The sequence below is a fragment of the Thunnus maccoyii genome, chromosome 7 (genome assembly GCF_910596095.1).
Source record: "Thunnus maccoyii chromosome 7, fThuMac1.1, whole genome shotgun sequence".
In the NCBI taxonomy this organism is placed as follows: domain Eukaryota; kingdom Metazoa; phylum Chordata; class Actinopteri; order Scombriformes; family Scombridae; genus Thunnus; species Thunnus maccoyii.
Genome location: NC_056539.1, coordinates 15,095,511 through 15,109,912, shown reverse-complemented (window position 1 = coordinate 15,109,912; position 14,402 = coordinate 15,095,511). Strand labels below are relative to the sequence as shown.

Here is a 14,402-nt window from a genome sequence, read left to right as displayed (position 1 = left end):
GGTTATTTGAACTGTTGGGCCTGTCGCACAACTCACAATGTGTGAATTTCCTTTGCAGGAAAGTAGTAAGCTACATTAAAGAGTAACTTAACACCAACTTTTTTTTGTTTTGTTTCTATGTCCCGCCTTGCTCCAGTGATGTGGAAGTGTACTCCGCAGTGTGTCAGTACACTGTGACATCACTGTTGGGTGTGCTTACTGGTGAAACAAATCACACTTCTGACCACACCCAACAGTGATGCTGGGTGTAGTTAGAGGTAAAACAGACTAGAAACTTTTAGCCAGAGATGACAGTGAAACAGTGCTTTTCATCCTAGTGTTAAGTTACTCTTTAATTTTTGCTCTGTTTATGGTAGTAATACATAACTCTGGTGCTTTAGCTCAATATCATGTCAGGAAACTTTGTCATTTTATCATGGTGTATCAATCTGAGTACTCATTTGCGACCCCAACAGGACCAGAGCTCGCAGTAGTGGCAATCTGCTCCATGGTCAATTATGGCCAAAGGCCCGTATCTCACTACCACCTCTCTCCATCAGCATAATTAGAAAGCCCTTCAGCTCAGGCTAGAATGCTGATGGCCGGCTAACACCTTGTTTAGGACAGAACGTCTCCCCTCTCTCCCGTCCCTCCGATGCTCCTCTCCCCCATCAGCATGTCTCCCTCTGTCACTCTTGTCGTCTGTGACCTCCACTGTCATCACGGCTGCCCTTGAGGAGCAGAAATCTCTCCATTTCACAGGGGACCAGACATAAGGGGGCTTGATTGCGGCAAATTGATCCATAATCACACAGCGCTCAGAGCTTTTTATCCTGCCGCTTCTTCATCTCCACTTAAGAGGCCCGCCGTTGGCGTATTTACATGCTGTCTTCTCAAGGGTTTCCTCTGCTCCCGCCCTTCTCTCTCTCTCTCTTTCTTTTTATTTCTCTGTCTCTCTACCTTTCATCCCCTTCATGACTCTTCATATTATTTTTTTCTCTCCTTCTGTGTCCCTCCCCTTTCTGTCTGGATGTGATGCCAATCGGAGTGTCTCGACATGGCCATTGTAATCCCCTCCCTAGGCCTGCTCTGTCTCTCTCTGTCTTACACACACACAAACGCACACACACACACACCTCTGACCACCACATCTCTGTTTTTGATTGCTCTCTTCAGCTACACACCAATCCAAGATGGCCAAAGAGACAGAGAGGAAGTGAAGGAGGGAGGCGGGTACAGAGAGGCGAGGGAGTGTAGAGATGAGTAGATGACGGGATGAGATGCTTCAGTGGTAGAGGTGACTTAACCAAACAGGTACCTCAGAGTGCCATCATCCAGTACTCTCACACCTCTGTCTCACTTTGTGCTGCTCTCTCCACCAAAGCACCTTGTACAAGGAAAAAGACAACAAATGGTTTGCACATTATTACATTATATGCACTATGCAAGACACACTGTACTATAAAGCTGCATTACCAGGGTTCAATTAACAAATGGTGCATACTTTAGGGGCTGATCTGACTATTGTAATACTCAATGCATTTATATTTGACTACTTTTAGGCCAACAAAAGCATAGTATTCAGTATTTCTCAACTAGACTTTTATTCTAATAAGCTGAAGGTTTTAAAACTGCAGTTAAGTTCAAATTTAAGTGTATTGTACAGTAGGAACCACAGGAATCAATACAAAAAAATAATATTATGCCAAGGCAAAATTTAGAACACAAAAATCACAGTATGAGATTAAATATACAAACATTATAGTTGGAAAATATTATATACATAAAGTATAACTAAAACAATAACTGGGTAAACAAACATGAATAGACTTTTTTGTTTTTCTTTTTTTTTTGGAGGGGTGGGAACTTTTTATTTCTAGCATCCTAGCTACGCTCCTGTACATTACTATACTCCTCATCACACCTTGTTAAAAATAAGAATATATATGAATAGATGTGATATGGTTAAACAGTCGAGTGTAATGATAAGAACCATAGAAGAAAATAGATACTGTATAGTACAAAATCAAAAGCAGGAGGCAGAATTTGAAAGCACTTGGTGCAGTTTCATGTGTTAATTTGTTGGTTTTCTGCTTCTCTTTATTCTCTCTTCACCTCTGCCTCACACTGTATCTTTCTGTCTTACTGTCTTGTGTCTGTTCATCAATCAATCCTCTGTGTCTCTGTAAATATCCTCTCTTCCTCTTTCTCCATGGGTTCGGGTGTTCACAGAAAACATAATGGCCCCATTTTATGACAATTAGTGCTGTTTATGCAGGGGCTTCCTTTTTCTACCCTTTACTGCATCTCTCTCTCTTTCTGCCTCTCCCCTCCCTACCTTCCTGAGAGTTTAGCTGTGCTATGTGTAGCGTGTGAAGTGACAGGGGATGCTTTATGAATGTGTGAGGAGGCCTTGGCAGTGCCCCTGCCTCCCTGCAATAAGATGAGCTGAATAAATCTGAGACACACCACAGGCTCTCCAGCACCTACACACACACACACACACACATGCACACACACAAAGATTTAGTCAAAGTCAGGGACCTGGTCAATTCCTGGGGAAGAAAACAGCATCATAAAACTCTTATCACTTTAGAGCCCTCCGCACTTCAGCGCATATCCCCATCCCTCTCAGTCTCTCTTTTTCTTCTTTCTTCCTTCCCCTCTCTCTCTGTTTGTCCTTGAGGTGGCAGAGGGTGGTGTCAGCGGAGGTGGAGTGAGGGGGCTGTGAAGAGGTGCAGAGCTTTGATGCTTGTTGGGGCTCACTCAGCTGGGCAGTACACGGTGCTGCATCTCGTCCCAAGGCTCTGTATAAATTCAACGCCAGTGACAATTTACAGCTCGCGCCCATCCTCGATATGACGCACTGAGCAGGGCGCCAAGCGTGTCTTGTTGCCATCACGGAAAAGTGAAGCTAATTTATTACAGTGTAAAACCCACAGAGCAGAGAGAGTGGGGAGACAGAGATATAGAGAGACCTTGGGTTGAGACTGGTATAATGTGGTATAAAGCTGTGACCAGTATGACATTGTATTTTTATTGTATCACTGTATAAGCTGGAGCAGGGTTGTATATACTGCGGCACATTTTCCATCCCTGAAAAGAGTTTAGATATTCTTTATTTCATCGGGTTTGATATAAAACCGAAGAAGCTATTTAGTGTCCAATAAGATATTTGTAACTGTGCAGTTTAGTGCCAGTCTTAGAAATTGTCCCTCAACCTTCTATGTCACAAAGTTTGGACACTAATGATATTTTAAAAAAGTCTACCTCCATCTCCTAAAATCAAATTTACTTTTTAAGTGGGTAAATGTATTTAAATATATGCCATGATGCCATTGCTTCTAGAAAGTCTTGACAGGGCTTCCTTTGTACCTCCTGAAGAGGAATGATGAAGAAGACCTCAGTTAATTAAATCATGTCACAACTTATGAGCTTAAACTTAAAGTTCTCCAGGACTGCTGCCACAGAAAGAGCTGACCGGCACAATCAGCAGTGACCTTCAGTATCCATTAGATTTATGTTGTTTTTCACAAGCACTTTTCTTCTCTCCAGTAATTTACATATTTATCAGAGCTGAGCGTAGTTTGACATCCTTTAATTTTTTATTTCCTCGCGGCGAGCGGCAAGAGAATGAGCAGTAATGTGCCGTACAGTGCAGCGTGTGACTTTGGCAGGTGAGAAATATGCTGAGGGAGCAGTTTGATTTGGAGGTGTGGGCATAAATTTTGCTTCTGCCGCTTTCACTCACTCATCGTCGCAGCTCCCCCCTCCCTTGCCCGGCCTCCACCCTCCCAGCATACACCCCCATCCTCTTACATGCTCATTCCCTCTCTCATTTTATTTCTCCTTCTCTTTCTAATTCTTATACTTTTACAGTCATGTTCTCTGAGCTGCTGTGACAGATCCACAGAGGACTGTGATGATGTGGAGTTAAAGAGTTTCATAATTGAGAGACAAGGCCTCTCAGGAATAGGTGTTGTTTTTACGTATTCTTTAAAAGAAGAATCAATCACTTTCACACATGTATATGAGCAAAGTTAAACAGAATATATTTCGTCATCTTTTAATTTTGCACTTATCTTTTTCCTGCTCCTAAATTACCACACACAGTTTTTGTTCCAAAGTTTTCTTCCAAAATTACACAGCAGAAGATACCTGCATTTTCTTTTCCAGCATGTGTGGCTGCTCTATCAGAGCGACATGGACACAACATGAAGAGATAAACATCTAGTCAATTTTTAACACTCTTGACTTATCAAGAATTTCACAAAATGTTGTTTCTTCAATTTCAGCAAATAAACACACCCAGCAGGGCCAAATTCATTTTTAACTCAGCCAAATGAAGTGCTAGTGTTAACAAGATAACTTGATTAATCGATTAGTCAATTATTCTGCAACTATTTTGATCATCAGTTGAAAAGTGCAAAACAGTTGCTGGTTCCAGCTTCTCAAATGTGTGTGTCTGCTGCTTTTTCAGCTTTATATCACTTTAATTTGAGTGTGTTTAAGTTTTGGACTGTGGGTGAAACAAAACAAGCGATTCAAAGATGTCATCTTGGGCTCTGGGAAATTGTGATTGGCATGTTTTACTGTTGTGTGACATTTAACAGGCTAAATTAATCAGTTAATCAAAAATACTGAGATCAACTGATAATGGAAATAATTATTAGTACAAGCCTTAATGTATGCATAAATAATACAAACCCAATAATCATAAAGTAGTTTAAGATAAATTAGATAATCTCAAAGATTAAGATTATATAATAAATAGAAATATTTATACAAATAGAATGAAATGCATTTTAGTTTTGCTACTCATATAAATGAAATGACAGTTTTGTTGGTTTTGTTGTATTGTTAGTTTTCTTGAGCAGAGCTTTTGTGTTTGACATTTTTCAGTACAGTTTTTCCAGGAAAGAGTGTTAGATCATTTTTGTTACCTTACAAAGCTGCCTTTCAGTCTAATCCCCTTCTTTCTCTCTGTCTTTCACTTTTCATTCCCTCTCTTGATCTGTCTCTCTCCCTCTCGTGACAGCCCTCCGCCTGCTGATCTCTAGTGACACCTTGAGTTCAGGAGATGCTGCTGCAGCGCTGTGCTCTTGAGGCTCAACCGTGACTTGACCCTAACCCTCATGTTATATGTCACCTACACCTAAGCCAAAAAAATCTGATTTAGCGTTACATATAGCCAAGCTATGGTATTTGGTTCCTGCAGGTTCCCTCTGGGTATTGGAGTGCCTATGGAATTGTGGGACTTAATTTTGTGCTACAATGCTTGGCTGGGCACAGTCAGATACAGAGGAACAGAGATATAGGCACATAAACACAACAACTACTTGGGGAGCATTTGTGAAAGTCCTGAGGAGACATAGTGACACACACATACACACACAACGATGTGGGATAAACAGTGGATCCATTGTAAGCTCCAGGAGCCTGCTGGAAGAGATTGTTTTGATGAAGCAGCAAGGGCACACTAGCACTGAGACTAAATGTAGCATGGCCACGATGGTTGAATTCCCCAACTGTCAGGACCTTGGCAGCTGTCTCTGGTTTGGCTCACAACTTTCTGGGTTCTTGGTTTTACTGTAGGGAGACAGACTGTGTGTGTACTGTATAGCTGCCTATGCTTTTTTTTTTGTTCTTAAATGCGGCTTTGTACTGTACAATGTGTGTGTATATGTGTGTGGCAGGGCTGTATCCCTGCATCAGGAGCCTGTTTGGTGGCCTGGGGTCGAGGCCAAAGTAGAATTTCTAAGTGATGGAATTTCACAGCCACCGAGCACCCAGCGGCCAACCAAACCGCAAGCACTCACATTTACAACAAACGGCCTGCCCCGCTCCACGGAGACTCCTGAATGGCAAAGCCATTTGTCTCTGTGAAGGGCAGAGGGAGAGAAAAGCGAAATAAAATCAGAGGGAGAGTAGTTAAATGGAACAACACTTTTTTTGTTTACGACCCCTAACCACTCAAACATGCACACACACACACACACACACACACACAGACTCACACACAGAGAAACACACACACACTGCTCTGAGGCTAAATTGGAATTAAGGAGAAGGAAAGGTGCATAGCCTGTTGCTAATTAGCATTTTCTCTGCTCAGCAGAAGTGGGTGGAAGAATCGATAAGATATTAAGTTTGTGTATAGCAATGAGGCACACAATCACTTTCATCCATTAGCAACAGCAGATAAGAGGAGACATACTGGCCAAGAAAACAGCAAAATTTTGACCTCTGTGATTTCAAAATGGGCCAAGAACACAGAAAAGAGACTGTTTGTTTCTACGTTATTAACTTATCTGTTTTATAGTATTTTAGGAATATGAGCAAATGATCATCAAAATATCAACAGTGACATGACTGGTTAATTCAAAGGATAGGTTCACAAGTTTTCAAGTGTGTCCTAAAACAATTGTCTGGTGCCCAAATGAACAGCAGTTTTTTTTGCTGTAATGATTCCTCCTGTTCATACTGGCCATTAGCAGATACTTTCATACAAAATCCACAAGCCTCCTTTCATGCAAAAATATATTTAAAAGTTTACTTGAAGCTAATATGAAGCTTCAAGTCTTCTACTGTATATTTCAAAGTTAGTCTTTTTAATGCCAAATTCCCTCTTTTTGTTATGATCTTTCCACTGCAGCTGAACAGGAAAATACTGTCCGTTGAGACACAAAGATGGATTTTTTTTTACTAAAAAGACTAACTGTGAAAGATATCCACTTTATTTGACTGATTCAGATGGCTTAGGCCTCATATTTTCTTTAGATAAACTTAAATACATTCTTACTCAAAATGAGGATTGTGGATATTGTTCCCCATCACTTACTTTTTAAGCGCATTTAGAGGGGATCCTCTAATGGCTAGTATGAACAGGATGAATCATTACAGTGAACAAAACCTGTTTCAGTGTTGATTTGGACACCTGACTATTGTTTTAAAACAGACTTGGAAAATTGTGAAACCTATCCTTTAACCTCTTTCAATAGGAAGTTAATTTGACTTTGAGAATAAAGAATTTTCTGTCTTTTTGATCGTGGCTTCAAACACAAAAAAGACCATCTCTGGAATTTAACCTCATTTCACAGCAGGTATCAAATAATACATTAAAACCCTTTAGTTCATTCTCCTGTGATTGAAGGATTCGAAGGAGTCGATCATATTGAGGGGAAAATCCCAAACCTCTCGCTTTGTTTTAGCGTTCTCAGTTTTGACAATTATGGTGAAATGTTGTTTAACCCTTATTTATGCAAAACTCAACCAATAAATTGACTCACACGCAAAAGAAAATTCTCCAAAGTCCTCCGAACAAAATCTCCTACAAAGAAGAGTTACTATCGAGGAGGAGAGAAGTGTGTGGCCAGACCTGACGACTTAACTCAAAGAAGACCTCTATCAGGTCACACCTGTTGCTGGCTGATTCTGACCTGTGTAGATGTATAATTCACTTTCCTGTTGAATATTCTGTGCCGTGCGTCGGTTTGATGTTTGATTCATGTGTGTCTGGCTGAAAACTGACGGCTAGGTCAGCTCTTGTTTTGACCCAGCCTCTCACACTGGACCATAAGAAGCTTCTTGTATATCTAACTCTGACACTAACTTAATCAACATAATGATTTTTTAGGTTGTCTCAGAATTTTTAGACTTGTTGTTTCTAAGTTTACCAGAACCTCTGTGCATTAACAACATCACCTCTGTCTCCCTTCGACACCCTTTTTACCTTTCCTTATACTTTTCCTGTCTGACCTCGTTCTCTCTGTCTCTCTTTCCTCCCCCAGACCACCTGAGTCCAGAGAGGGGGAAGAAGCTGGTCTTTCTTACAGCTCGTGTTCACCCTGGAGAGTCTCCTGCCTCCTTCATCTGTCAAGGTAAAGTTCTAATCAGTCAGGTCGGTGTCCTGTTTCATTGGATTGATTGAGATACTGCACAACTGGTCTGTATGTTGTGTAAGAGTTTATAATATATGTGGTGTTTAAAAAGTAGGTATACTTTTTTTTTACATTATTAATACTCAGTCTGTTATCCAGCTACACCTTCTATTGACAGTTAGCTACCAGAATATTGAAAGAGAAAGAAAAAATGGTGCACACAGTGACATGACACACAAGATTATAACAAATAAATAAAGACTTGTGGTAGTTGAGATTCATGTTCAAAAGAAAAAAAAATGTTGTATACCACTGCACACATTATGAATGTTCTTAAACAAACAAACAACAATAAATAGAATAGAGAGAGCTACAGTATGAGCTACCTATGCATTTTTATAGAAATATATATGTTCATACATTATCTGACCATGTTAAAAATGTCCATCTCACCAGAGATTGATCATTATTTCAGAATTTGGCAGCTAGCACTAATCGCAATCTTTTTAAAATTCTATTAAATAACCTCTTTCTTAAGACATGGCACAGAGAACTTTTCCCTCTGGTCAGATTAAATTTCACATAATCTTCAGTAATACACTAATTTTTGATCAAGCTATATGTTTAAGAACTGAATACTTGAATCCTTTTTTTTTTTTTTTTAATTTCTCCTCTCGTTCCTACACCTGAACCTGAGATGTGTGAAAGTTACAGGAATAGGTACAAGAAGCTGTGTTTTCTATATAATATCTCAGGAAACACAATCGGAGGATATCACAGGGAATTGTTGCACTGTCGTTGCTCCCGAGCTCCTCTAACTCAAAACTAATAAAACAGCTTGAAAAACTGGGAACCTTTGGGAAATTCTCTCCTTGTGCAGTACAACAACCTTAAAGACAATTTTAGCAGGATTTAATGACTCTTTGCTCCAGACTGAGATGAGTGGGCAGCTTAGCTCCTTCTGAGTCCCACTTCTTTGTTTATAGGTAGGCAGGTCTGAGGAGGGGAGAGATGGTGCAATAGAGGGACAGAGGGCACGGCCTCACCACTAACCGTGGTCTCTGTCCACCACTTTGACTCAGTCAGACAGGCTGTGGAAAGTCAATTAATGTTAACGAGGTGGGGAGACAGTGTTCGTGAGAAAAAATACTGTCTATCTATCTATCTATCTTTGTATGTTTCTATCTATCTATCTATCTATCTATCTAGTATCCATGTGTGTGTTTCAGAGTGTGTGCATCATCATGAATCAGATGAGTTGGCTTCAAGCCCGCTCTGTGCTGTTTTTCCAGCGCCGTCAGCTCCATTCCATTTGTATCGATTTAGACTTGACGTCTCGTATTCCTCCCTGATTCTGACGATGCCCCCTCGCTGTCCTTCCTCCTCCTTTTGTTTCTCAAAACTCAATTAACTGCCAGCCCATCTTCAGTTTTCTTTTCAAGTCTTTTTCCCTGTGTGTGTGTGTGTGTGTGTGTGTGTGTGTGTGTGTATGTGTGTTTTTGATAGGTGTGATTGACTTCCTGGTGAGCCAACATCCTGTAGCTCAGATCCTAAGAGATCATGTGATCTTCAAGATCGTCCCCATGCTGAATCCTGATGGAGTCTATCTGGGAAACTACAGGTACACAAACACCCAAACACACACATATTAATTCTTAATTTGAATGCATTACTACATTAAATAGAATTCACACATTACATGGTTTTATATCCTGCTACGTGGGATTATATCCTCTTAACTCCACCTTTAGGGAGCTTAATGAATTCATATAGCTCACAGCAGTGCATTTGTTAGAAGATAGTATTTGGCCGTAGGGCTGTTCTCTCTACCAGTCTCTCTGTCCATCCTCTCCTCCTCCTTGTCTTTAACACTAGTGCTGCAGCTCTGTGGGCATCCTCCTCTCCTCTATTTTCCTCTCTTCTCTTTCCCTTCTTCATAATTGCCTTTTACTTAATAGGCTTAGCCCCGGGAATACTAATGCACACAGAGATAAGCATCAGCAGCGTGCTCCCAGCGTGTTTGTGAGTGCCATCTAGTGGTGCTGCCTCGTCACTGCCTCCAAAAATATTTGCAGGGAACCTCGGTTGCTCCCCCACAGCGACAATCTTTATAATATTGTTGACTGTGATTGGTGAATGCTTAAAGGCTATTTCCATTAGTCTGTTTTCAAACAGAATGGTGATAAGCAGCACATTGTCAGTAAGTGAATAGTGATAGTCCTCACCTCACCAATTGTACATGCTCATTTATACACATGCATGCACTCTCCCCTCTCTCCCAGTCTGGCTCTCTCTCTCTCTCTCTCTATCTCTCTCCCATACACACATACACACACACACACATACACAGGCAGGCAGACAAACACCATACAGCCATCCCGGCAGGATGCACTACAGAGTGGACTGGAATGGATACATGCAGAGCAAAGAATCAATGGCAGTTAACCTGGAATGAGTATTTTGTTCATGGCTGGCTGCTCTGCTCAGTTGCTCTACAGTATCAGTAACTCCTGTATCATTAACAGGGGCTTCGGTAGATGTCAAAAATACACATGACAACAAACAGGGCAGATCACAGTGCATCTATACATGTACAAGTATTCCATTATGGCAATTGCAGGTTGCTGGTAACACTTAAGAGTAGCAATTTACTCTCTATGTCTGTGCTTACAGTCTATTGTTTGTATCTTTGGGGCCTAATAAATGGGTTGAATGCATTTCCTTCCTCATTTTGCAGAGCTGACTTTTGGAAGAATTTGAAACCTACATAATATGTCCGATATCATATTTACCCTTTGCCCCTTTATTTGATTGTGAAATTTATGTGCTATATAGTGCCATCAAAGATTTGCACAATGGGCCGTTTCTGCTAGCAATCACACAGTGCGATGTGTCACATTTTATAGATGCAAAAAAATACCTCTGACTCTACACCTGTCAGTGTGATGATTCATAAGTGTCTGAAACCTCATTTTGCTGCTCATTAGGGTGAACTACCAATTGTCTATAAAGGGAGTAGTGAATGAAGGGATTCACACAGGGATGTTTACATTCATGGTTGTTTTCTATCAGTCTTTCTCTTCGTGGCCTTTGACGGCGCATTGATACATTTCTTGCCATGTTGCCAGCACCAAATGTTGATCAGTTGAATAGTGTGAATCTATTGGCAGGATTTTTATGTGTGCAGTAGATACAAAACATTGCTCCGTAGCACTACCAGTAGTCAAAAACTCCACAAACTGTGTGTGTATGTGTGTTCAGGTGTTCTCTGATGGGCTTCGACCTGAATCGCCACTGGCAGGATCCCTCTCCATGGGCCCACCCCACGCTGCATGCTGTCAAACAACTCATAGTGCAGATGAACCAAGACCCGGTGAGCGAGCACACACACACACACACATACAAACACACACACACACACACACACACACACACACACATATGTACACATGTCCTCCATTCTGTGCTCAACATTCCTTCACCACATACACTGTAAAGTCTACTAGTCCCACAAACAGTTTTCTTTCTCCCTGCTTGGTTCAGCATGTTCCTCCAATCTGGGTTTAGGGTGTGTGCACTGGGGGGCATGGATAGACTAGTCAGCACCTCTAGAATGTCAGCAAGGCTCTCTTGGCCATTCAAAACATATTACTGAAGCAAGTCTCTATGCTTTCACTCTGTAACTCTACTGTAACTTTTTTCTTCTTCAGTTATAGTCTTTCAGTCAGAGGAACACTACACAGGCAGGTCGGGGATTTTTCTCTTTGTTCCTGATGTTAATTATAGGCAGAGCGGCAGGTTGGTGGGATTACTGAAGGTCAGTGTGTGTCCTGGGAATACTCTGCCCTTTTGTACACTCCTCTAATCCTGATAAGAGAGGGAGCGGGCTGGGGCGGGATGCAGGGCAGGCCAGAGATGGGGTGAGGTGCGGGGCTGGCATCGGGCAGATTAACCTTTTCCCCCGACGCTGACACTCTGATCGATAGACTCTGTCATGGCAGGGTGATCCACTCATTCCTGTCATTCACACACACACAAACACACACATACACATCCTGGGCAAACAGACACATGCACTTACTAACACTTGATCACAGCTGCAAACTGTAGCATCACACAGACAAACAGGTGTTATCAGAAGCACAAATCTATGTTTTCACCTGGCAGAATGTTTTTTTTTTTTCTCTCAATTGCGTACTTTTACAAATACAATGTAATTACCACACTATTATATAGAGCAGTGGTTCCTAATGAATGTAAGGGGTTGTGATATGATTGATGGTGTAGGAAATTTAAAATTAAAACACTTCTTCTACACTAAATTAACTTTTCCAGATTTTTCACCAATCTTTTCTTTTTTTCTTGTGAATTACTGTATAATTTTACCTCTTCAGACCTCTAAAAATTATTCATATGAATAATTATTCATATGAATAATTTTTCAATCAGTCTGTGAAGGGAAAATGAATCTGCAGCTGAACTACTAAAAACTCAAACATGCGCCCTGAGACAAGAGTTCACAAGTCGACATTGCTTTGTATTAAAAGGTCACAAGCCAAAAAATGTTTGGGACCACTGATAGAGTTGGTGCCACTTCTCCTGTACATTTGCACACTGTATATTCAGTCGTATATACAGTACACTGAATTCCTGCCAAAGTTTTTCCATGTGTGCCTATATAGCCTAACAGGTGAATCTAGTGCAGTGTAACTTTGATGGATGGGTAAACATATGTTTCCTAAGTCCATTCCTGCTGGTCAGATACCCTCCATTCCCTCTCCCTCTATGTTGATAACCATCTCTCCAGCTCTTATCCTCCTGTACTCCTCCTTTTCCCTTATGATTGCCTTCAGTCTTGCAGAGTTAATTTGGAGGCTTGGGCAACCTCTCTTTTTCTGTCTCTCTCTCTCGCCACAGCCAGTTAATCCCATCAGACACACTACTCATGTCTGGGGCTCCCAGATGCCAGTTTCAATGCCAACTCTCCAGCCAGGATGCCCTGTGCTGCTGCCCTCCATTCATGCTCATCTCACACAGCGGGCATAGAGTCTAATGAGGCTACCAGGGTTGGAGGGCTGTGCTGGAGGACTCCATTAACAGGAGATCAGCAGTAGCTACAGCTGGACAGTTGGACTAAACTAGCATATGTGGGCCATTTTACTGGCTGCTAACTCGGTTTGGCCATTTGTTTAGTGAAAACAAGAAGACTGAAAGGTAGCTAGTATGGGTGGTATTTTTCGATTTTCAGGTAATTTTTCATATGCACCCTAGAATTATGCATAAAACTAGAGTTTGCTTAGTAAACACACAGTATTGATAAATCTAGAAATCTCAGCAGCCAGCCATTTAAGCAATACTTGAGAGACTGGGATTGATCAGCAACATGTGCGAGCCCCTGCTCATAAATGATAGGAATTTTGTGCAATGAGCCAGTAAAATATTACTGATTGCACCTTTAACTTGGCACAAGCTTTGATTTCTGTGCAGCCTGAATGGAACATAGATACCGCAACCTAATAAACCATTTGTCAAATACAAATATTAGCCTATACTATATAATCATGCATTTGAAATCATACTCAGGATTCAACAAGGTTCCACAGTCACAGCAAACAAGCTAGATAATACAGCTTAAATAGCAGCCCTGTTTTGTCATTTTATGGTTGTTATTGCTTCCTGTTAACTTTGTAAAAGTGTGTTAGGAATGCAGGTCTGATGCTTCAACAGGACAAATACAGTAAATGTTAATGGTGTCTGTAGGCTACAATAAATTGTAAAGGGCTGTTCCTGATAAGCACAGTCAATTTGGTGAAGGCAGAGTTACATTCACTCTTTTTTTCTCCATTCACAACATTAATTGTTCTCCTGCACTGATTAGGGGAATCAGCTTCACAACAACAAACCGCAACATTAAAAAAAAAAAAAAAACACATTACAGCTTTAACTTGTAAATAAAGGTGGTGATAGGTCCGAGAACGCCATTATGTTTCAATGCTTACAGGTTGAATTCATATGACATCAAACTGTATTCTCCTTAGCCAGATACTAGTGAAGTGTGACCTGTTATGAGGTTATAATACCCGCCTATGACCCTCACATGTACTTTACATAAAATGTACAATAATTGTATTTATCTTCACCTGCAGATGATCGTATTGCTTTACAGAAAATCCCAGTGTTATTTCAGCATCAGTATGTTTGATTTCATTTCTGAACTGGATTTCAGGAAAATCCCACTGCTCCCAAAACTCTCCCTCACTGGCAGAATACACCTGAAGGCAGCCCCAGTCACTGGTTGCATAATTAGCTGTTGCCTTAAGGGGTAGACCCATCTTATGATTGGTACAAGCTGGGCTGAATCTGTTGTATTCTGGGCCAGATGCTGTTGCAGTCTGGGGAATAAATGTGGTATTTAAGAATAATTCTAATAATTTACCTTCTGGTCCAGTCTCTGCCAGTATTTGACATTAAGGTTGTTTTACATATACAGTATATTTTGAACATGTTGAAACCTTCTGCAGAGAAATTTAGATTTTTTTCACC

General features: G+C 40.9%; 1 protein-coding gene across 3 annotated transcripts in view; it reads left to right on the top strand.

Annotated features, from left to right (window-relative positions):
* agbl4 (AGBL carboxypeptidase 4) overlaps window positions 1–14,402 on the top strand; it is a 432,805-nt gene that overhangs the window by 396,104 nt on the left and 22,299 nt on the right. For all 3 annotated transcript variants that reach the window (XM_042416279.1, XM_042416278.1, XM_042416280.1), the window contains 3 exons: window positions 7,770–7,859; window positions 9,366–9,480; window positions 11,121–11,232. In XM_042416279.1, the coding sequence (XP_042272213.1) occupies window positions 7,770–7,859; window positions 9,366–9,480; window positions 11,121–11,232 (317 nt within the window). The remainder of the gene's footprint in view (window positions 1–7,769; window positions 7,860–9,365; window positions 9,481–11,120; window positions 11,233–14,402) is intronic.